Source organism: Mirounga leonina, unplaced genomic scaffold, assembly GCF_011800145.1.
Source record: "Mirounga leonina isolate KUSES-001 unplaced genomic scaffold, KU_Mleo_1.0 Mir_127, whole genome shotgun sequence".
Classification (NCBI taxonomy): Eukaryota; Metazoa; Chordata; class Mammalia; order Carnivora; family Phocidae; genus Mirounga; species Mirounga leonina.
This window is the reverse complement of record NW_023270316.1, coordinates 58630803-58653248: the sequence shown is the minus strand read 5'-3', so window position 1 is coordinate 58653248 and position 22446 is coordinate 58630803. Positions and strand designations below refer to the sequence as shown.

The 22446-nt window shown below is 36.9% G+C and overlaps 1 protein-coding gene across 1 annotated transcript in view; it reads right to left on the bottom strand.

Annotated features, from left to right (window-relative positions):
* Positions 1-286: 286 nt before the first annotated feature.
* CDADC1 (cytidine and dCMP deaminase domain containing 1) overlaps positions 287-22446 on the bottom strand; it is a 42040-nt gene continuing 19880 nt past the window's right edge. Inside the window, exons 5-10 of the mRNA XM_035003415.1 lie at positions 16818-17387; positions 11436-11485; positions 8019-8188; positions 7245-7434; positions 3239-3299; positions 287-1304 (exon numbers count right to left, since the gene is read on the bottom strand). Coding sequence (XP_034859306.1) covers positions 1231-1304; positions 3239-3299; positions 7245-7434; positions 8019-8188; positions 11436-11485; positions 16818-17387 — 1115 coding nt within the window. The 3' untranslated portion in view covers positions 287-1230. The remainder of the gene's footprint in view (positions 1305-3238; positions 3300-7244; positions 7435-8018; positions 8189-11435; positions 11486-16817; positions 17388-22446) is intronic.

Here is a 22446-nt window from a genome sequence, read left to right as displayed (position 1 = left end):
GGATTGTCCTGTGAACAATTCTGAGAAACTGGTAGGAGGCCTTGTGAGGCCATGTGGTGCTGTGGAAGGGTTGGGAATAACAGCAGAGGCAAATCTGATTATCTCTACATCGTCAAGGCAGGTGCTCCGCAGGATTTCCCACCCAGGCCTGCGGGCCATGGGCTATGCACTCCCTCCCTAACTCCAGGAAAGTGCAAAGCACATGCCTTCATCTTTGGACTAATTCTCTGAAAGTTTCTCAGGAAATAAAAATGAGAGGTCTCACAAACAGCAATTTGGAATGTAAAGGAATTGATCATAATGTTTACTTGAGATTTTCAGTATTCTTAAGGTTTACGAATATTTTTAAAGATCTTCCAAGCCATGAGACACTCTGTTAACCGTATGAAGGGAAAAATGGGCAGCATTTATAAATGGAATTTGACAAAGGGTAGTTTCAATATTCTAGACTAAAATATTTCCTCACCGTTAACATCATAAGCAAATTTGGTGTTGTTAGTGATTTCAAGAGTCAGTGATATCAAATAGCAATACTGCCTCAGAATAATATTCTCTTTCTACTCCTACCCCAAATCAGTGATTTAACACCCTAGTCCAACAAATCACTGTTATTTCTATATATCGAAAGATTTTTTAACAAATTAATAACGCTGTTAGGAATATACTTTTATAATGGGGATCAGGTATGCCACCTTCATTTTTTATGATTCAATCCTAATTAAATTCTGATTATTAAAAAGCTTTAGATGTAAATGTGAGCTATTGGTGAGCCATACACTGACTGAAAAATGGCCAGGTTATCATTTATTTCCCTGGAGCAGTTTCCTAATTATCACTTTCATAATCTGAAGGAATTAATATTTTTTAAAAGGTGTATAAGTTTCTGCTGAGATGTGACCTCCAGTGAACCAGCCCCTTTCAAAAAACTGGCTAATATAAAGATAAGACAGGGAGAAATTAACCTCTCCAGGTGATTAAATTTGTCTCATTAAATCATTGCTACCTCATTTAAGGTAATAAAAGAACACACCACCCTATTCTGGAAAACACACGAATCTAAACTAAATATATTCTCATTAACGTCATCCATATGGTAGTAATAACTTATCTTTCTTACAATTTTTCTCAGTTATTCACAAAATCCACCCTTATTTTCTGAGTTAACAAGGATGAATTTTAAAATGTGCAATGCAAATTCTCGAGGCCTCACTCCAGTTTCGACAGGACTTCTTAGTGGTTTCCGAGACACAGCTTTTTGTTTTGGTGCTGTTCTTCACCCGAAGGTAAGGGTCTCAACACACCATCTAGTGTTCAAGAATAACTTAATATTAGGAAAACTTCACTTCAAACACACAGGTATTAAAGTCATAGCGGTTGTAAGATCAAAATAATGCTTAAGTTAAAAAGGGACATTCATTTTATTTTATCTTCAAATTCTCAACTGTTGAAGAACAGATTCTAGATAACCCACCCAGGCAGTGCAGTGTCTGCCCTATTAAAAAGTGTATTCACTCAACTCTGTAATCTATACTTTAAAAGGGCAAATTAATGATATATGAATTCTATTGCAACAAAGCTGTTACAAAATTGAAAGAGATAGGAAGATTTTTTGTTGATATAAAACATTTGTTCAAAAATATATACAAAACATGACCTTGCAGTTCAGTGAACAGTCACAAAGCAAACCTACATTTGACCATCACCCAGGTCAATAATGAAAACATAGCCAGCAAAGCAGAAGCCTTCCTCTTGCCCTCTCCCTATCACAACTTCTCCTCCCAATCTCAGGACTGCTAAGGGCAGCATGTCTTCCTTTCCTTAGTGATCTAGGAACAATAAGCCCTGGATACGCATCCTTTATTGATTGTAAGTGGCAAATATCTCCTATTCTATGGCTCGCCTTTGTACTCTTTCAATGATATCTTTTGATGACCAGATGTTCTTAATTTTAACATAGATAAATTAATTCATCCCTGTATGGTTAGTGCTCATTGTGTCCTTTCCCTAGGAGCAGGGAATTATTAACTGACCCCCTAAAACACTGTTACTGAAAGCACATTCTCTAATCAGATCCATATATATTTTTCTTTCTATTTTTTCACTTTTTTTCCTGATTAATTTTTTCAAAAGATGGAGTAGGTAGGTATTTATTTTTTTCCAGATGGCATATAAAAAAACATACTACTTGAATAAATAAAGCTAAATTCAGAACACAAAAAATCAAGGTAACTGTATGGAAACTATAGAACAGAAATTATTTTCATAAAGACCTCTTCATTTCCTGATTTTTCAGGGTAATCAAATCATTGTTATTATCAAAAACTTTTTACTTATTATACTAAACTTCACAGCTCATATTTAAATATAATACTGTGGGGGTGCCTGGGGGGCACAGTCGGTTGAGCCACAGGTTTCTGCTCAAGTCGTGATCACAGGGTCATGAGACTGAGCCCCGTGCAGGGCTCTGCACTCAGCACAGAGTCTGCTTAAGACTTTCTCCCCCAGCCCCTCTGCCCCTCCCTCCCCGCCTCCTCTCTCCCCGCCGCCCCCCCTCCCCCCCGCCCTCTCCCTCCGGCCCGCCTGGGTGCTCTCTATCAAATAAATAAATAAATCTTTAAAGATGATACTTTATAGCAATAACTAATGTTCAAAATTATATACCTAAGCAATTGCAAGATCTCCCCAAGATGACATTACATTAAAAATATCTGTTAATATGCAAATAATAAAGCTCTGAAGACTAGTAATTCATTTATGGTGGCTGTGATGACTTTAGTTAGATTATTCAAATAACCCGAGGATTTCCATTCTCTGACCCTACAAATCTCTACAAATGTGCCTTTACACAAATTAAACATCCTCTAATTTGGCCCTATGGCCATCTGTATTAATTATACACATTTTTCCTTTCTAACTGTCCAACAAGTTTTAGTTTGGTATAGAGCATTGTTGTTTACTGTTTCATATACATTTAATTTATATATTCAATGTGTACATGATCATTTGTATTAAACTGCAGATTCTATAGGACTGATTATAAACCAGCACTTTCCATCGAACCTAGCATATAGTAGATACACAAATGTTTGTGAACAAATTGAATGGCAAAAATCTAACCTGCAAAAAGAACATGCTTATCTACGACCACAACAATTTCCAACACCTGATCACTAAAACTCGCTATGTATCCTTTCTTCTCAACAAAGTTAAGCTTAATAAAAGACTTTTAAATACTCACTCTCTTTGCTTTCAGGCTCATTTTGTTCGCGAACACAAGTTCCTGATGGATTCAGCTGCCACTGTAAAAGGGCACAAACGTTTTATATGTATGTTTAAGAAGGATTTAATAAATAGCATCTTAGCATCCTGCTGTCAAATATTAAAACTTTTTTTTTTAAATGTAAGAATAAAGAGTTAGCATGTTCATACCAACCAAGCCCTAATAATGACCCTGAATGATATGACTTCTGGGATCAGAATCAATATTCTTAGAGAAGGAAGGAACTTTAAAATCCTTTACCTTCATTTTAGAAGTATGGACGTGGAAGACCAGCGAAGTGTAGTGACTTGCCCAGGGTTACACTCTGAGGGCAGCAATAGAATTAAAACCTGAGTCAGCCTGTGCTCAACACTATAGAATTTCCACCATTCCACATTCCATCTCCAGGTCCTACAGCATCTTATGATAGCTACAGAAGGCCTAGATATTAAAGAATGAAAATATGACCCAGATTATCTTGCCTTTTAATATAGTCATATCACACCATAGATCATATCATATCTCCTCTGATTTCAGTTTTCCGCCTCGACCATTCAGAAGGAAATGGGAAGCTTGAGGGTTCTCAGAGAGTACTGAGAAGCCTGGAGCAGCTGAGAAGAAAAACTATGTGTAATCAGTACCTAATGGCACAGCCCTTCCTTTCTCACTTGGCTAGAAGTCCCCATCATCAGAATCACTAATGACTTGACCAAAAAGGCCTCATTAGGCACTCTCTCTAGAGAGGCACAATTCAGTGTGCAGTCCCCGGAGTCTCTTCCATAAGCACCAGTGAGTTCAACAGATCAACCAGCTAATATCATGATCCTTGGGGGTGGAATGAGATACCAGACAAACATTTTGCCAGGTGTAAAAAAGTCTTTGGAAAGGAAGGACATCTAGAACTGGTTGGTCGCCTATAGAAATGGGAGCCCCAGGAAAAAGAGGATTTATAAGGGGTGGGAAATTATATATAAACTTAAAAAAAAAAAAAAGACATCTTTCAAAACATGTCAAACCACTAAAATCTATTAATTTGGGCAAAGTAAGAACTAATAACCCTGAATGTATATTTAAGGATAATCATAAAAAGACTATTTCTAACTGTAAGAAACTTAGAAGCCATTTAGGTAACTCACAACAGGGGAATGGGTAAATAAGTTATATTTATATGTTAGAATATTGTTGAATCATTAAACATTATTTTTGAAGAATTATCAATGACACAGAAAATATAGCAACATGTTAACATTAGTATCTATGAGTTATCAGAGAATATTTGTTCTTTTTTATGTTCCTAGTCCTCTATATTGAGCATATATTACTTTCATAATAAGAAAAAAGTAATACAGGGGCGCCTGGGTGGCTCAGCCGGTTAAGTGTCTGCCTTCGGCTCAGATCATGATCCCAGGGTCCTGGGATCGAGCCCCGCATCGGGCTCCCTGCTCCACAGGAAGCCTGCTTCTCCCTCTCCCACTCCCCCTGCTCGTGTTCCCTCTCTCACTGTGTCTCTCTCTCTCTCAAATAAATAAATAAAATCTTAAAAAAAAAAAAAAAGTAATACAACCTAATAGAGAAAAATCCACATGTATCAAATAGAAAAAAAAGTTTCTGAATAAATGGACATGGGCCTACACTGGTAAAATCTATTCCTGAAAATACGGTTGCTCAGCCCTAACCTAGTCTGCAACAATCCCACAGAACAGAGCCAATTATCACAAGGTATGCGGCAACTCCTCAAAGAGAAAAGCAAAACTTTTCAAACAAAATTAATTTCAATTTGCTTTAATCTTAAAAATATCATTTTTGGGGGTTGTCTGTGTGGATCAGCCAGTTAAGCGTCTGCCTTCGGCTCAGGTCATGATCCCAGGGGCCTGGGATCGAGTCCTGCATCGGGCTCCCTGCTCAGCGGGGAGCCTGCTTCTATCCTCTGCCTGTCGCTTCCCCGGCTTGTGTTCTCTCTCTCTGACAAATAAATAAATAAAATATTCAAAAAAATACCATTTTTTGGACACTCCTATACCACTCTTGACAATCTAAAAATAAGTATAATCATTACTGACATTCAAATTTAGAATGAATATTAGTTCATGTTAGTCACTGGTATTTACAAAACTAGGCATTTAGCGAAGCAGGTAGTTGAAATCATTTACATAATACTGCAAACCAGGCCAGAGGAGGGACAGGATGGGAAGGTGGAGAGAGCTGTCACTGGAAGGAGCACAGAGAAGAACCATGTGCACCTGAGTGGGGTACTCCTGGCGGGTCTTGGCTCATCTCTGCCCAGGGGACTCATTCCCTCTGTTTCTGTCACTGTATCTTCCTTTCTTCTGGTCTCTTCATGCTCTTTACAGTGGCAAAGCTACTCAAATCCACCAGTAAGCAACATATTTCAGAATTCACTTAATCTGTCAGTCACAGTCCTGAAGAGCTAGATCATTTCATCTTTATGGAGAAGTTGTGAAAAACCTATTTCTTCCCACTCCTCAGGAGGAATGAAGACACAGAAAACAAAAACAAAGAACTGGAGATTTCCCTTTGACTAGCTGGATGTAAGCTTCTGTTTACTTTTACAAAAGAGGCACCTCTCCCATCTCTCCTTTCTTTCAGGGCCCTCTTTTTCTTTTAAAAATCACGATAAACTTTAAATAAAACTGGAAATAAAAAACCAAAAATAAATGACAAAAATAAAAAGGGTAAACATTTATGATACTTCATACACACACAGAAACTAGACAATATGTTTTATAGTTTTAAACTTTTAAATATAAATTAAAAATATAAATATATAAGTACGTATACATATATATAGACAGTTTAAAAAATATCTTTTTGGTGCCTTATATGTTCCAGGCACTGTGGACTCAAAACAGGAATGTAGACTGGAAATTTTTTTTAAGATTTATTTATTTATTTTAGAGAGAGAGAGTGAGTGGGGGGGGGGAGGGACAGAGGGAGAGAATCTCAAGCAGACTCCCTGCTGACGGCAAAGTCCAACATGGGGCTCAATCTCATGACCCTGAGATCATGACCTGAGCCGAAATCAAGAGTCGGTTGCTTGACCAACTGAGCCACCCAGGTGCCCCAGGTGTTTATAAACTTGAAATTTATAAACAGTTATATGCCTTTTATACCTACTCCAAGTTCTTTTATGTAAGTGTTACATTAAATGCCAGAATTATTATTAAAAAGCAGCGTATGATTCTGAGCAGGATCCTTTTGCTCTATAGAACACTGGGACAACTGGTGAACTTTGGAACCTGAGGATGAAACAGCAGTAATGTATCAATGATAATTTCCTGAGTTTTGTTGTTGTATTATGGTTTTGTAGGAAAATCTACTGTTTGAGGAAATATATAACAAACTATTTGAGAGTGATCTGGTTATCAGGTCAACAAGCTACTCTCAAAGGTTTCTGGGGAAAAAAAAGTTCTTTGTAGCATTTTTGTAACTTTTCTGTATGTTTGTGATTGTTTCTAAAAAGAAGTTTTTAAAAACCTACATAGTGAAATAGTTGAAGTTCTAAGTTTCCCATGAACTATCTCAGTACTTTTTTTGAAATATCAAATATTAAATCCCTTCTTTTTCTGATTTTTTCCATGAGAAATGTGTCATGAGTGCACGTGTGCGTGCGTACGTGTGTGTGTGTGTCCCTGTCTTTTGGGTAATCCTAAACTATTTTCACCTCTACCACCCGAACACCAGAAGAGCGAGGGAAGAGGTGGGTCAAGGATTTTCTTTTGTTAGCCACCAGAGGGCACCAAAGGGACGATTAATTCAAGATCTGTAAGGTCAACTCTCTAGAGACATATAAATTCATTAAGACAGAGATTTTAAGCTGAACATTTGTAATTAGGTGAGTGCTTGCACATAAAAACAAACTCAGTGATAACAGTTTAAAGTGTGGGAATCACTAATTTAAAATATTCAGCAGGGTACCTAACAATATAATAGAAAGCATACTTGAATAAAATGTATATCTACTTACTGTAAATTTGCTAACACCCTCAAGTTCCCCAAATCTCATGTAAGAGATGTCTGCCTTCTTTTTTCCAACATCTACATCCCCGGCATAGATCTGTTTTATGCCTGCACCTTTAATTAAAGGTACACACTCATCACATGGGCACTTTGTGACAAAAATCATAGTTCTTTCTTCTGGTTTTATTTCTTGACACCTACAAAAAATTTATAAATATTAGAAAGGTATCTTCCAAAAGGGGAGTTATATTTTAGAGAAATCCTTAAACACTAAAATTGAGCTGATTTTAGAACAGATTTACATTATAAACAATAATAAACTTTATTCTTGCCGAATTAGTGAATATACAAAATATATAAACTCATAAAATGTTAATATACAATCTGAACATGACAGTTATTATAATTAAAACTCATTTATTTATTCTAAGCAATCAGTAAGATGCTCGGTATTAGATTATAAATAAAAACGGGAAAAGACAGACACTGAAAGAGAGGGAGGGAAGGAGAGCAAGAACAATGCTCTCTACATGAAGAACTTTATAATGCCACAGTTAGGGGCTAGAACTAACATCTTCCTTATGCGTTTACCGTGAGAGATTAGACATTAGCTCATCACAGGAGCCAAAAGATCTGACCCTTATCTAGTACCTACTGGATATTTAATAAATGCTTGGAATAAATTAAGGTAAAAGAAAACGAATTTCAACTAACCCTTGCTACATTTTTTTTTTAAAGCCTTGCTACGTTTTCAAGAAAGACATGCAAATGAATTTCATACCTAAATGTCAAGGCATTCTGCTCCGCATGTACAATGTATCTGAATTTCCTTATTTCTCTGTCTTTCTGTTTGTCATCCATGTGTGGGAAGTCAGCATACTCAGATCCAACAGGAAAAGCATTATAACCGCATCCTATTAAGTACATTGCACCTGTTCCATCACAACTTCTCTGTGATAGTGAGCAAACCAACAAAGGTGAGTTGTCAACATTCTAAAAAAAGGCACTTGGCAGTGTATTTTAAAGCCTCGTATCATACTGTATATAACTAATTCCATTTTCTATGACCAAAAAAAATACAATCTTACATCCTCCTACTGCAGTATGGTCTTGTCAAAGCTAAATTCCAAGAAGACCGATCATTTCTAATATACAATCTCAAGGCAGTCCTTGGTTTTGGCTGTTAATTAAACATTAGCTTGTTTAATTCACAAATAACTTCACTTGATTCAGACATCTCTCCCCAAATGGGTTATAAGATCCTAGAGAACAGAAACATGTTTTATGCCTCTTTTCTATGCCTTAAAGTACACCTGTTAGAGTGTCCCATACATAATAGGTCCTCAATAAATAATTGTTAATTTGGTATATGCTGTTTTCTACTGGTTAACAAGTCAGAAATTGTAAAAATATTTTGAACATCAAAAACTAATGATGTATAGTGATTGACAACATAATAATAAAAAAAATTTTGAACAATTTCTACTATTGAACTAAAACTTTGCTATTGTGATAGTTGAAAAATAAAAAATGTGCTTTCCTTTTTAAAATTTTTTAAAAGAATTTTACTTATTTATTTGAGAGAGACAGAGCAAGAATGAGAGAGAGAGAGAGAGAGAGAGAACACAAGCAGGGGGAGGGGCAGTGGGAGAGGGAGGAAACAGATTCCCTGCTGAGCAAGGAGACAGACTCTGGCCTAGATCCCAGGACCCTGGGATCATGACCTGAGCTGACACCCAACTGACTGAGCCACCCAGGTGCCCCCACACAAAATGTACTTTCCTTTAATCTTCATATTTATTGAGGCTCTCTTGTACATTTATATATATATATTATATGCATATAATATATATATTTATAATGGAACTTTTTACTTAAGTGGCTCTTTTTTAAGTCTCATAGTCAATGGCATATTACATATAATATGAATGCTTTATCAGTTACTAGAGTGAACTATTTTATAAATCATAAGTGTTTATAGTAATTTAGAATATGCCATAAACCTCAGTAAATTTCAATATATTATATCTATTCGTGTGATAGTTTCAAAAGACTCATCAGTATGGCAACTCGATAAAAATCATTGTTATGATGAGCCAACAAAAGCTTACAAATAAAATGTTATCTCACTGGTAATAATAATAAATTATTATTAAGCATTTACTACATGTCAAACATCATGCTGAGTTTTATATGTATTATTTCATTTAATCACTCCTCACAACAACCTTGACAGTAGTACTATTAGTTTTTCCATTTTACAGATAAGGAAACTGAGGCCCAGAAAGATTAAACTTATCTAGGGTCACAATGCTAGCAACATAGCCAGAATTCAAGCCCAGGTTGCTGGACTCCAAACCCATGTCTTTCTACTTTACCATGCTGCCCACTATAGTTAGCTTGACTGGAAACTTAAATTCTTACAAGCACCTGAGAACCAGAGGTTAAGTCAAAGGCTGCTGGGCATTCATATAAACACAAATGAGAGTTCCAACCATAGGCCAGGCACTGTGCCAGGTGCCAGGAATATAGCTATAAATAAAACAGAGAATCCTGGCCCTCATGAACCTTATAATCTGGAGCTAAGAAATTGTGCATATAATTTCAACTGTGATGAGTGTCACAAAAAAGTTGCACAGAATGCTATGGGAGTTTTTCGTGGAGGAACCTATTCTGGTAGGTAGTAATAGTTGGGGTAGAGATAAGTAGAGTCAGGAGATCTTTTGAAGGTGGAATCCATAGCACTTGGTGGTTGATTATATGTGTGTAGTAACAGGGAACGGGATGGTGACCACCGATGAAGGAATAGGTTAGCAGGGAAGATACTAGATTGTTGGCCAGGTTAACTTGAGGGGCTATGATACACCCAGGAAAACAGTCAAATTACTTGCTATAAAGTCTAGTGAGGCAAAACCTAGACTCCCTACTCATCTTTGAGTCAGCCTTACAGTTACTAAGTGTCTCTTGATTCCATGCCCTTCCAACCCACCCCTGCAACTCCCATCCTCATCACCTCCTTTTTATTAACTCCCTATTTGCTGTGTAGCCCCACTTCATTCCCCTTATAATGTAAATCTGATCAAATCATTTTCCCACTTAAAATATCCTTGGATTGCACTCTCCAATACAGTAGCCACTAGCCACATGTGGTTATTCTGAATTGAGAGGTGCTGTAAGTGTAAACTACACACAGGATTATGGAGAGTTAATACTCCCCCAAAATGCAGAGTATTTTATTAATAGTGTTCATATTGATTACATGTTGAAATAATATTTCTGGGCATTTGATTAAATAAAATATATTCTTAAAATTAATTCACCTGTTTCTTTTTATTTTTTCAATGTGGCTCCTAGAAAATTTACAATTATGTATGTGACTTACATTTTACTTCTACTGGTTAGCACTAGAGTATCCCACTGTTGGAAAGATAAAGTTCAAACTCTTTACATGGTATACAAATTTCTTCATGGCCCCGTCTAATTTTTTGCTACTCTACTATATAGTATGGTACGTAGAGTACATACGATACACCAAATCACTTGAATTTTCCCACATTCTCTCTCATACCCCCACCTCTGCATATTATCATCCCAGTCATACTAGTTTACTGTGCCTGATGCCTTCCTATGCATTCTTCAAGACTAATAAATAGCACCTTAGCTTCTCCAAGAATATTTTATTCATTTCTCCAAGCAGCATAGAGATTCTTCCTCCATGCTCTCCCAGTGTCATGTTACAATTATCATTATATGCTAGTCTCTTTTTTGTTCCACTGTCTCCATTAATAGACTAAGGCCAGCAAGGGCAGAAAATGTGGACCTTAACTCCCCACTGTCCACTGTGGCACAGTGCCTATGCTGTGGAAGATGTTTAATATAAATGTTTGCTAAATGAATGAATCTATCTAGACAATTGTTGAGGGAATGATCAAATGTTTATAAAATTTCGTAAATGCACCAATACAAAATATTAACCCCAATGGGTCAAAAAAATGTAATGCACTTAAGATCAAACGATGTTTAAACAAAATCAAGATTAAACGTTTAGAGAATTGTTTTCAGGGGTGCCTGCCTGCCTCAGTCAGGAGAGCACACAACTGTCAGTCTTTGGGTCATGAGTTCGAGCCCCACGTTGGGTGTAGAGATTTCTTAAGCAAATGAAAACTTTACAAAAAAAAGGAATTCTTTTCATACTTACAGATTTTCCTTCTGCCCAAATGACTGCTCCAACTCCAGTTTTATGATCCTCTGAAAGATAAATGTCATTTAACTCAGTAAAGATCAAAAATTTGTTAGTTTCAGAAATACTTTTCCAAAAATAATACATATTATTGAAACATAATTCATAATGTGGCAACAATCCTTGACATCTTAACTAATTTATAGAATTTTTTGGGCGCCTGGGTGGCTCAGATGGTTAAGCGTCTGCCTTCGGCTCAGGTCATGATCCCAGGGTCCTGGGATCGAATCCCACATCGGGCTCCCTGCTCAGCGGGGAGCCTGCTTCTCCCTCTCCCTCTGCCTCTCTCTCTCTCTCTCTCTGTCTCTCATGAAAAAATTTTTAAAAATCTTAAAAAAAAAGAAATAAAGAAATAAATACATTTTTATTACTAAATAAATTATTTAGTAAAAATTTACCACTAAAATAAATATTTTAAGCATGGAACATGCAACTAGGTGCTAAATAACTAGGCAATGTCACTATCAACCCAGACACATGATCTATATGCAGAGCTCATTAAAATGGCAGTACCCACAATCAGCTCACTTCGAAGCTGTAACTAGAACAGAGTGTAATTTTATAGATTCTCCACTAAGTCAGCTTCTAAAAGGTTATTTCTAACAGATGATGAAAATGATTTAAAAGGAAATTTCCAAACTAATGGATTTAATGTAACAATAATTCACAACACTCAAGTCTGTCTTCTACCATTTTTTTAACAGTATAATCATGGAAAATACATTTCGTGGAAATGTTCTTGCTAAGAAAGAAGTTCAAACTTATAATACAAAAAACAAGTTTTTATGGGCTTTCATATATATACATACATATATATATATATATATGAAAGTCCTTTCCCTGACCTTCAGAGTTTACCTGAAGGGGAAAAGCATGCCAACTTAGTGAATGATGCTCATTTCTGAATCAAGTGGCAGAAGTTATAAACATGAGATTATAATTTCCCTGCAGAACCAAAACCTCTGCAACAAATAAAGCTGTATTTCTTAAAACCATTATGAAACAGAAAGCTTTAAAAAACCAAAATAGAAATTCTGCATATCAAGGATTGACTTTTTCTTTCTACTAATACAAGGGTAAGTTTCAAATTTCTAAGATAATTATACACTAATGATGAAAACTATGAAAACAGTATTTATCAAAATCTTAGTAAGGGACTGATGTAGTTAATTAAGTAGGTACACTTACACAGAGACAGTACCAATCATCTGTGAACTTACTCTAGGGCACTTTCATATTGGTAAGGATTAAATGAAACTGTAGTTTCACCCTACAATTTCCTAAAAGTTAATCCCCCCCCCCAAGGATAACTTTACCCTACCTAGGCATTAAAAACGAGTTTGCCTTATAAATAAGTTTTAGAAGTTATGATAACATAATGAAATCCCCCATCTTCAGTTCAAGTAAGCTCGAGTTTTCAAAATTATATCACAAAGCATCTGTGTAATTTATTTGAAGCATTTTTTACCCCGTCATCTAATTTTTACCCTAAAGGTAAAGCAGCTATTTCCTTTTCTAGATGAGAAAACAGGCAAAGAAATCAAGTGACTAAAATTTAGCCCTCCAGACGAAACCTACCCCTCCCTTTGATGTTAAGAATTTCATAACAAAGATTTCCCTCTACTGAATGTGCAAGTAGACAGCGTGAGGGAAGTCCCTGTATTCATGAAATGTATAGTCCGATGTGGGAGGGAGACAGGAAGAAGCAAACACAGAAGCACCTGTGTGCTGTGCTGTGCTAGGAAGGAAATGAGGAATGGAGGGTATGGGAAGCCTTCTTCTAGAGTGGAGATTCATGAAAGAGATTTTGGTGTAAACAAAATTTTCTTCCTTCCAAGACACTTCCTTCCCCTCAGAACACAACATGAGGGGAAAAGAATACAATTATGGCTTTACGCTCATTTCTAAGGCAAGTGGCAGAAGTTATAAACATAAGATTATATTTGCCTGAAAAACCAAAACCTTTAAGTAAAATTATCCTTAATACATATATAAACCTGAAACAAAAAAATGAGAGACTGAAATAGAAATTCTTCATATTAAGTTAAGGGCCTATTTTTCCTACCATCGACACAAGTGTTTTTCACGTTATGTTTTTTTAGTCTCAGGAGCCACTTTTCCTGTTTCAGTCTGGGGACAGACTAAAACCTTGTCAGGAGGGGGAAAATGTAATTTTCCATCAGTATGTAGCTCTCCTGCCTAGCTAAGTTTAGTTACACCAACAGAATATTCTTTACTCGGTCTTTTAAAATCAGAATAAAATTTCATCCATGTTAGATGGAGCAGATTTCACACAGCTCCAAGGCTGGATGACAGATGAGGTAATTTCTCAAGAATCTTTTCATGTCTGTAATTTTTACAGAAATTGCTCCCCATGATCTGTTCATTCACAAGGTTTTCTCTGTATACCTTTGAAGGAAAGGTCAACTTATAATCACTGAGCTAAACTCCTGAGACTGATCACTGAAAGTCAGAGAACTCTTTATCCCATGGTTCTGGAACACAGGTGTGGTTATTTAGCTCCTGATTCTGTGGTCATTTGTCCGAGTGTGGTCCACAGCCCACTTCATCAGAATCACTGGGTGCTTGCTAAAAGGGAGGCCTCCGGGCTCCCATGGAAATCTCCTGAAGCAATCTCTCCAAAGCAGTCAGGCAGGGCCCAGGAACCCGCATTTTTCATGAGCATCCCCTCTGATTCATAGGCACACTACAAGCTGAGAATCACCAAGTTATGATTTGAAACAGTTAACTTTTGTGGCTACTCCAACCTACATTCATCATCAATGTCGTGGTTTAGGAGGAAGGCATAATCCTCAGCTTTGGAAAACACATAGTCTAAGGGAAAAGAGGACCCCAAAAAATCACACTTGAATCAGATAGATAAGATGCAGTGCCCTCCTCTTTCTTCCCCTCTAGAGTCTAAATGAACATTGTTACTTTTTTGCTACTTCAAAATGTCCTTTATTGACATCTCTGTGGCTCCTATTTACTCATCATTCAAAAAGCAATTAATAAGCACCTACTTCTTAGTTACTTTTAGAATTCTGTTGTTAGAGGTTTTGGAATTCATTTTACTCATACGTATATTTTTAAATAAAATGGATTAATGAAATGGTGTCTTTACCTCTAGAGTGAAATAAAGTCTTCAAAGAAACTGAGCAGCGTGAAATTAAAAGTCTGAGTTATTAGGAGCACCCTCAATCATGAGGATATCTACCTTGCCGGATTATCCTCAGTGTTAAATGAGATACATATATAAATTGCCTGGCTCTGTGCCTGACACATTCTAGGTGCTCAATAAATTGTCATTGTTATAATTTATCATCAGTGAAGAATACAGGTCCAGAATTCCTTACCAATCCCTTATATCAAGTGTTTTTTGGGACAGCCTGATGTACTTATTTTGTGGCCACACCTGACCAAATATTTAGTGCAAATACTCATACATTTTACTCCATATGTACGTGCTTGATGACAATGTACTCTGCCTCAGGCCCCCCCTGGAGTGCTGTGTAATATACAATATATGTAACCATATTACCTTTCTAAAATCTGACAAATTCTGGACTCCTTTCCATCTGGCTCCAAGAATTTTGGATAAGGATTGTGGACCATCTACCTTTGGATGTAAAAAGATTTCCTTTATCCATTCAACACACTGTGCTTAGTGCTAAGGAAAAAACGATGATGAACACATGGTTCTCTTCCCTGGAAGAGTGGACAGTGGAGCGGAGTGCATGCCAGAGAGTTGCATCCCATTCAAGATTTGGGTTCCAGGCAAAAAGTCATACACAATAAAAAAATTAACCTTGAAAAATCTTTTAAGTTATCCATCAAGAGCAGAAGCACACCTTTATGTACAAAACTCTGCACAGAAATAGTGGATAACTTTATAATTAGAGTATATTATAAAGAACATAGATGCATATTTGTATCTATACATTACCACATCTTTAAACACTGGAATCATACATGGTATGATTCTCCTATGAGAAGCAGGAGGTACTGAGATCAAGTAAAAGAACAGCACATTCCTATCTCACTCTGGAATCAGCTGAATTCTTATTAGCAAAGGGGAATTAGTGAATTATAGCCGTAACAGCTATACCCATTTATGTTTCTGTCCTTCCAGAATGGTTTTAGAGAAAAATTCTTTATAAAGCTCGTTTTGGCCAAGACACTAATGCATAGCCCACGATACAACATAATGACATTAAATCAGACTCTTACACAAGAGTTGTTTGGAGTCATATAGTTTGTGCCTGTAGTAGAACCAAATTCTTTAATAAGAACTGAGTGATTATTAACCCTGCTGAACATCAGAGTCCCTTGCAGAACTTTAAAAATTCATTAGCTAGGCCACATCCTTACGGACTCAGTTCAGTAGGTCTGGGTTGGAATTTAAGCCTTTGTACTTTTAAGAAAAGTTTTAATGGTGATTCTGATATGCTGTCAGTTGAGAATCTCCATTCTACTGAAAGTACTTTGATTGTGGTCTTTGTTTAGAATGCAGACTAGTGGCATTTGTATGGACCTCTTCTTAAGATTTTCTTTCTTCTCCTTCTTTCTTGGAAAAAGCTAAAAAAAAAAATCCTCCATTCACCAAATTTTACTCTACTGCTCCTCCTGCCTATATTTCCCCCCCCCGTACTTCAAAGCTGCATTTAAAAAAGTGATCAAGATTCTACTTTGAAAAATCTTACCTCTGGTAATATGTGAAAACATTGTTCTATAATTGGAAATACAGATGTCATCTTTCAACACAAAAAAGAAAATTCCCAAGTAACATTTTCCTTTTTCACATATACCCTCATGCTCAACTTAATAAAGTAAAAACGTCTGATTTCTCAACTTGCTGATTAAAGATATACCAGCAATTGGAAGAATTTGTCAATATTCCTTTACTTTAATGCTGTTATTTTGAATTCGTATTTTTATTGTAAAGATTTTTAAAGTTTTTATGAAATACTGAATACATACAAAATATTGAAGAGTTAACTAAAAATTAATGATTTTGCTTCTCTCTCCTTTCTCTTTTTGTCCCATCTCTAGTGGAGGGCTCAGTGATCAACGAGATGACAAAAGCAGGAAGCAGAAGGGCCTAGATAATCAGGCCCTGATTTATAAATGTAGCACTGAATATAAGGCCACAGAAACCCAAATACTGCTCTAAGAAGTGTCTACTCAAGGATCTCACTAACTTCTACACATATAATGACCAGCAAAACTCTACTATCTAAGAGTAAATGAACTCTACGATAGATGAGATGAATACCATTTTACTTCTGAGACAAATACAACCCAGTCAGCCCCAATTTATGCACTAAGCATATAACTCACCAGTTCGATATGCCAATAACCTGGCCTGAACCATGCAGTGCCTTGCAATTTCTTGTGGCAAACTTTGATTGTGAATTTCATTAATCTGTTCGGTATTACCACAATAAAATCCGTAGTGCTTAAAGTTGGGCACACTGGAAGCTACTGTGGCCAAGAGTAGGATAAGGTCTTTCATGTTTTGCCTTAGATTGCTAAAGTATGGATTTTCACATAGGTTCTCCAAGCCTATAGTCATCAGTATTTGCTTATGCATTTCTTCATTTGAAACCAAAAATAACATTTCATATTCCTTTATTCTTTCTTGTTTACATTCAGAATAAAAGTCAACGTTAGCATCCGGCAATGTTTTTGCAATTTTTTGAATAAAGTCACATTTGTAAGAGGTCTCCTCTACAAACTGCACCATATAACACACCAAAGGCTGAAGTAAGACACACACATGGGCCCGACTGTTTGACTTCAATCTTTCCACTGCTTTGGCATCTAACTTGGCATCTTCAGAACTAGAAGCCTCAGTAAGCAAACTTATTTCTGGATCAGCAGGCCAGTATGAAATTCGGTTAACTCCAGCTGAAATATAAAATATGAAAGGCAGTTATCAGACACATGTTGAAATTAAGGGTTTTCTTGATAAGTCCACCATATCATTGTGGTAGATCCAGAGGTCCCAATCTGATAAATGTCTATTATGAAGTCAACTATAATACAGCCCAAGGGTTGGCAAACTATGGCCCACAGGCCAAATCTGTCCCATCGCCTGTTTTTTTTTTTTCTTCCCAGCTTGCAGGTTAAGAATGGATTTTATAGTTTTGAATAGTTGGAAAAATCAAAAGAATAGTATTTTGTGACACATGAAAATTTTATGAAATTCAAATTTCAGTGTCTATAAATAAAGTTTTACTGGGACACAGACTCACCCATTCATTGACATAGTCTCTGGATGCTTTTGCCCTACAATGGAGTAGCAGAGTTGAGTACCTATACAGACACTATATGGCCTGCAAAGCCTAAAAGATTTGCTATCTAGCCCTTTATGGGAAAAGATGGCTGACCCCTAACAAAGCTCATGGAAGGTATTTGTGGAATCAAATCACGGGCATTGCTCAGTGTGGTCCCAAAGCCCAGTGCCACGACTGGAATTCCCAGTACCGGAATCTTAAAAGTAATCAAATGGCTGTTTTTAGAAATATCATAGCAGTCAACTGATATTGTTGAGAGAGTTTCGTATTTGAAATAAACAATTCATCCATGCATTAAAAATGAACCTATGCTCTGAATTCTTCCTCTGGGAAGCTATTCTAAAAAAAAAACAAAAAAAATCCTAAATAGAAACAAACAAAAAAATCATGCATGCATATATCTAGTGCAGCACTGTCTAAAACAGTAAAAACATAGGGGTGTCTGGGTGGCTCAGTCAGTTATGTGTCTACCTTTGTCTCAGGTCATAATCCTGGGGTCCAGGGATCGAGCCCTCATGTTGGGCTCCCTGCTCAGCAGGGAGTCTCCTTCTCCCTCTGCTCCTCCTCCTTGCTCGTCCCTCTCTTGCAAATAAATAAATAAATAAACAGTAAACATAGGAAAAAAACCTAAATGGCCAAAATAATGTGAGGGCAGCAGTTTATGTGTGTGTGTTCGGGGGTGGAGAGCAATATCAATTTTTTAAGCCCACAAAATTAAAGACAAAATGATAAACTAGAATTTTCAATTAATGTGACAGGTTAGTAATCTTTAATATACAGAAAAGATTTTAATTTATTAACAACACATATGAATTGACAAGAACAATACGGCCTCAAGACAGACAAAACAATATGATCAGACAATTTGCAAAAGAGAAAACAAAACTAAATAACAAACATGAAAAAAATCTTTTGTATTCGAGACGGAACAATGAGATGACTTATACAGGCTTAAGCACCCAAATGTTCATCAGTTAATTAGTGTTTTACAAAGAGACCCATTTGCTAGTATCTCCTGCAGTTTCAGCTAGGAGACATTTTTATGATTGTGTCCAGAAGGGAAAAGACAGAGGGCCCACAGGGTGTCCTGCATTCAAAGTAACAGATGAATTGAAAAGTCTTAGTTGAATAAACCCACATTTCTATCTACTCCCTGCTCCTCCTGACTCTTACTGTAGCTTGGGTTATAAATCAGTTTTGAAGGCCTGAAAGCTAGTATCAGAATGTTTCTTCTGGCTACATGTCACCTTCCCTCTGTTGGAGTTCTCACAATCCATTTCCTACTCAGTGGTGATAGTCCATCTTTCATCTAAGCATCTGGCTTGCTTCTAGCAATCCTGATGCAAGGAGAAGAGGGGATGACTAGTCTTTGAACAAATGTTCATGTAGCAGTGGCAAAGGCTAGAGCAGGCGTTTTCAAATTTTTTGGTCTCAGGCTCTGTTACACTCTTAAAAATTCATAAGAACCCCAAAGATCTCTGTTTATGTAGATTATACCTACGGATATTTACTGTATTAGAAACTTAAAACAAATTTCAAAAAATATTTATTAATTAAAAATAACAATAGAGAATCTACTACACATTAATACAAATAACATGGTTTAATAAAAAATAACTGTTATTTTCCAAAACAGCAATGAAAACTAGTTGAAAAGAATGGCATTGTTTTAAATGTTTACAAATCGCTTTATTATCTGGCTTAACAGAAGACAGTTGGATTCTCAATTCTGCTCCTGCTTTCAGTCTGTTGCGATACATTGTTTTTACTGAAGTATATGAAAAGTATCAGGCCTCACACCCATGTATGGTTAAAAAAGGAGTATTTTAACAGACATTTCAGAAACTGAATATTCTTCTTTGACACTACGTAAAAATTTGACAAGGGATAATTTCTTAAAAGTTAGTTACAATGTGGAATCTGAAGTAGATCAACAAACTTTTTGTATAATTATGTTTTAAGTCCACTGGTTTATTGCGCAACAGTCTCTACCAGGCCTGAAAATAGCCTAATCACATCAGTCACAAAAAATCAGTTGGTAAAAACTCCTAGTGCTGTTTCAAAAGTATACAAGACCCTGCATTCCTTGGCAGAGATAAGGAGTCCAAGAACCCATCCTGTTTATATCAGCTCTAGGTGCATGCCCGTAGGCCCTTCGCCTTGTCTGAGGGTTACCTCTGCCTCATGATGTTAAAATCTCTGCCCGAGGAGGAGTACAACCCTCATTAACATAATGTATAACGTAAGGCTTGTTTCCTTAAAACCAGTGCACAACCTTATGCTCGCCTTTGTATATGATGACAAAACCCCCCTTTCTGAATATTCATCCTAACCCTAAATAAAAGGAACCCATTCACCCAGCTCAGGGAGTCATGGATTTGGAAGTTATTCCCCATGATCTCCTTATTTGCTGCAAATAAAGTTTCCTTCCTTTTGGAGTGACAACTCCACCTGGTGCAGCTTCTATCTGTAACTCACCAAGGAGCCAACATGAACCCATGTTAGTTTGGTTACAATAACTCAAACAACTGCACACGTAAATGGTTTTCCTTAAGGCAACCTTCATACTTAGATTTGTAGCAAAAGTGCTTTAGGTCCACCTCCTACTATTTTTTCACACAGAATATTAAAAAGATGTGTACTCAAGGGTTGGGATTTATTAAAATTAATTTTTACTGTTTCATCAAGGGCATTCTTACATGAAACCCTCTTTTTAACTCCCAAGTTTATGGCCATAAAGAGTACAAGGACTACTACTGTCTTGATTCATAATACAGTAGTTTTACTCACCATTGTTTGGTACTATTGGTATAAATGTAGTGTTATTATGAAAATAGTATGACCTTGTGGACCATCAGGAATTCACAGACCACACTTTTTGAGAACGACTGTGCTTTAGAAATGCTTCCCTTGTAACTGACCTAATAGTAATTGCTGCATGAGGTTAAACCATGACCTTTAACAAGATCAAATTTATAAGCCTAATATAACAGCAGTTGTATTTATATATGGGCCTAATATTAACATAAAAGCATTTCTATTGTAGGTCCTCCCTGATTTTCCACACTTAATTATTTGCTTTGCGAAGTTCAAATGTCTTTTTTTTTTTTAAGATTTTATTTATTTATTTGAGAGAGAATGAGAGAGAGAGAGCACATGAGAGGGGGGAGGGTCAGAGGGAGAAGCAGACCCCCTGCTGAGCAAGGAGCCCGATATGGGACTCGATCCCGGGACTCCAGGATCATGACCTGAGCCGAAGGCAGTCAGTCGCCCAACCAACTGAGCCACCCAGGCGCCCAAGTTCAAATGTCTTAAAGACATCAAGCAGTGCTGAGTTATTTGCACTCCCCTATTTTTCTAATTCTTTCTAATTCTGATTCTCTAATAGGTCTGAGGCTATAGCATAGCCTCATAGTCAGCTCAGCAGAAACACAACTATGTTTTATTCATTTGTCTCCCTTGCTCTAGAAGAGATCAATCAACAGTGTTTTGGTCCTTTCACATTCTTTTTCTATTATCAATGCCACCATCTCAACCCTATTTTACACCCTGCCTAATGCAAGTCTGCTCACCAAGCTCTAACCTCTTATCTTTCCATGTTCCAATTCAATAACAAAAACTTAAAAAGTAATAATAATAAATTTAATCATGTTACAATCTGCTCAAAAAGCTTCAGTGGCTCCATATTATTTATAATGGGATTTATAGGTCAATTAACACAAGTGATAAATTAATATCCAATCCGCACAATTAATTGGTAAAAAAAAAAAAAAAAGAAAGAAAAAAATGTCCCCACCACTCTCATACCTATCTTCTCTATTCATAATGACAGGGGAAAGACTATAGAATCCAGCAGTATCTGGGCTCTACCTGCTTGAAATACCTGTTGCAGGCAGGGGGCTCTAGCCACATGACCATTTCTCATGGAAGTGCTTCACTTGTAGCTCAAGGGCACTGTCTTTACTATGGATCTGATCACTGCTCTTAAAACTTTCATGTAAATAGGGGGCGCCTGGGTGGCTCAGATGGTTAAGGGTCTGCCTTCAGCTCAGGATCGGGCTCCTGGCTCAGCGGGGAGCCTGCTTCTCCCTCTCCCTCTGCCTCTCTCCCTGCTCATGCTCTCTCTCTCTCTCTCTGTATCTGTGTCTCAAATGAATAAAAACAAACAAACGAACAAACAAACTTTCATGTAAATAAAAATCGCCCTTCCTCAAAATAAGTTTAGGAACTCTGGTCTTTAAGATAAAGCTCGAAGGCCATACAGTTTTTCGAAGTTCTCCACTTCAGTCCCAACAATCATTATCATCCATCTGCCACTATTCTTTCCAAGAGTAATTCTCCATTTTGAACACTGACCCTCAGAACCTTGCTTCTCACAAACAGATGACCACACATGTGCTGTCCCCATGACCTAGGAATGTGTTCTTCCTCCTCTCCATCTGACCCGTCAAGATCCAGCTTAAGCCCCAGCCTTTCATTACATGCCAACCTGCATAGATCACTAGTTCGCCTCTGAATTCATATATCACTTAAGAGCCTTTATCACTCATTTTGGTACTAGATGATGTGTTACATTAAGTTGTAACACAAGTAACCCAAGTAGCAAATTGAGGGAACAGATTAAAACTGCATAAGCCTTTTCTGGGATGCTTGGGTGGCTCAGTCGGTTA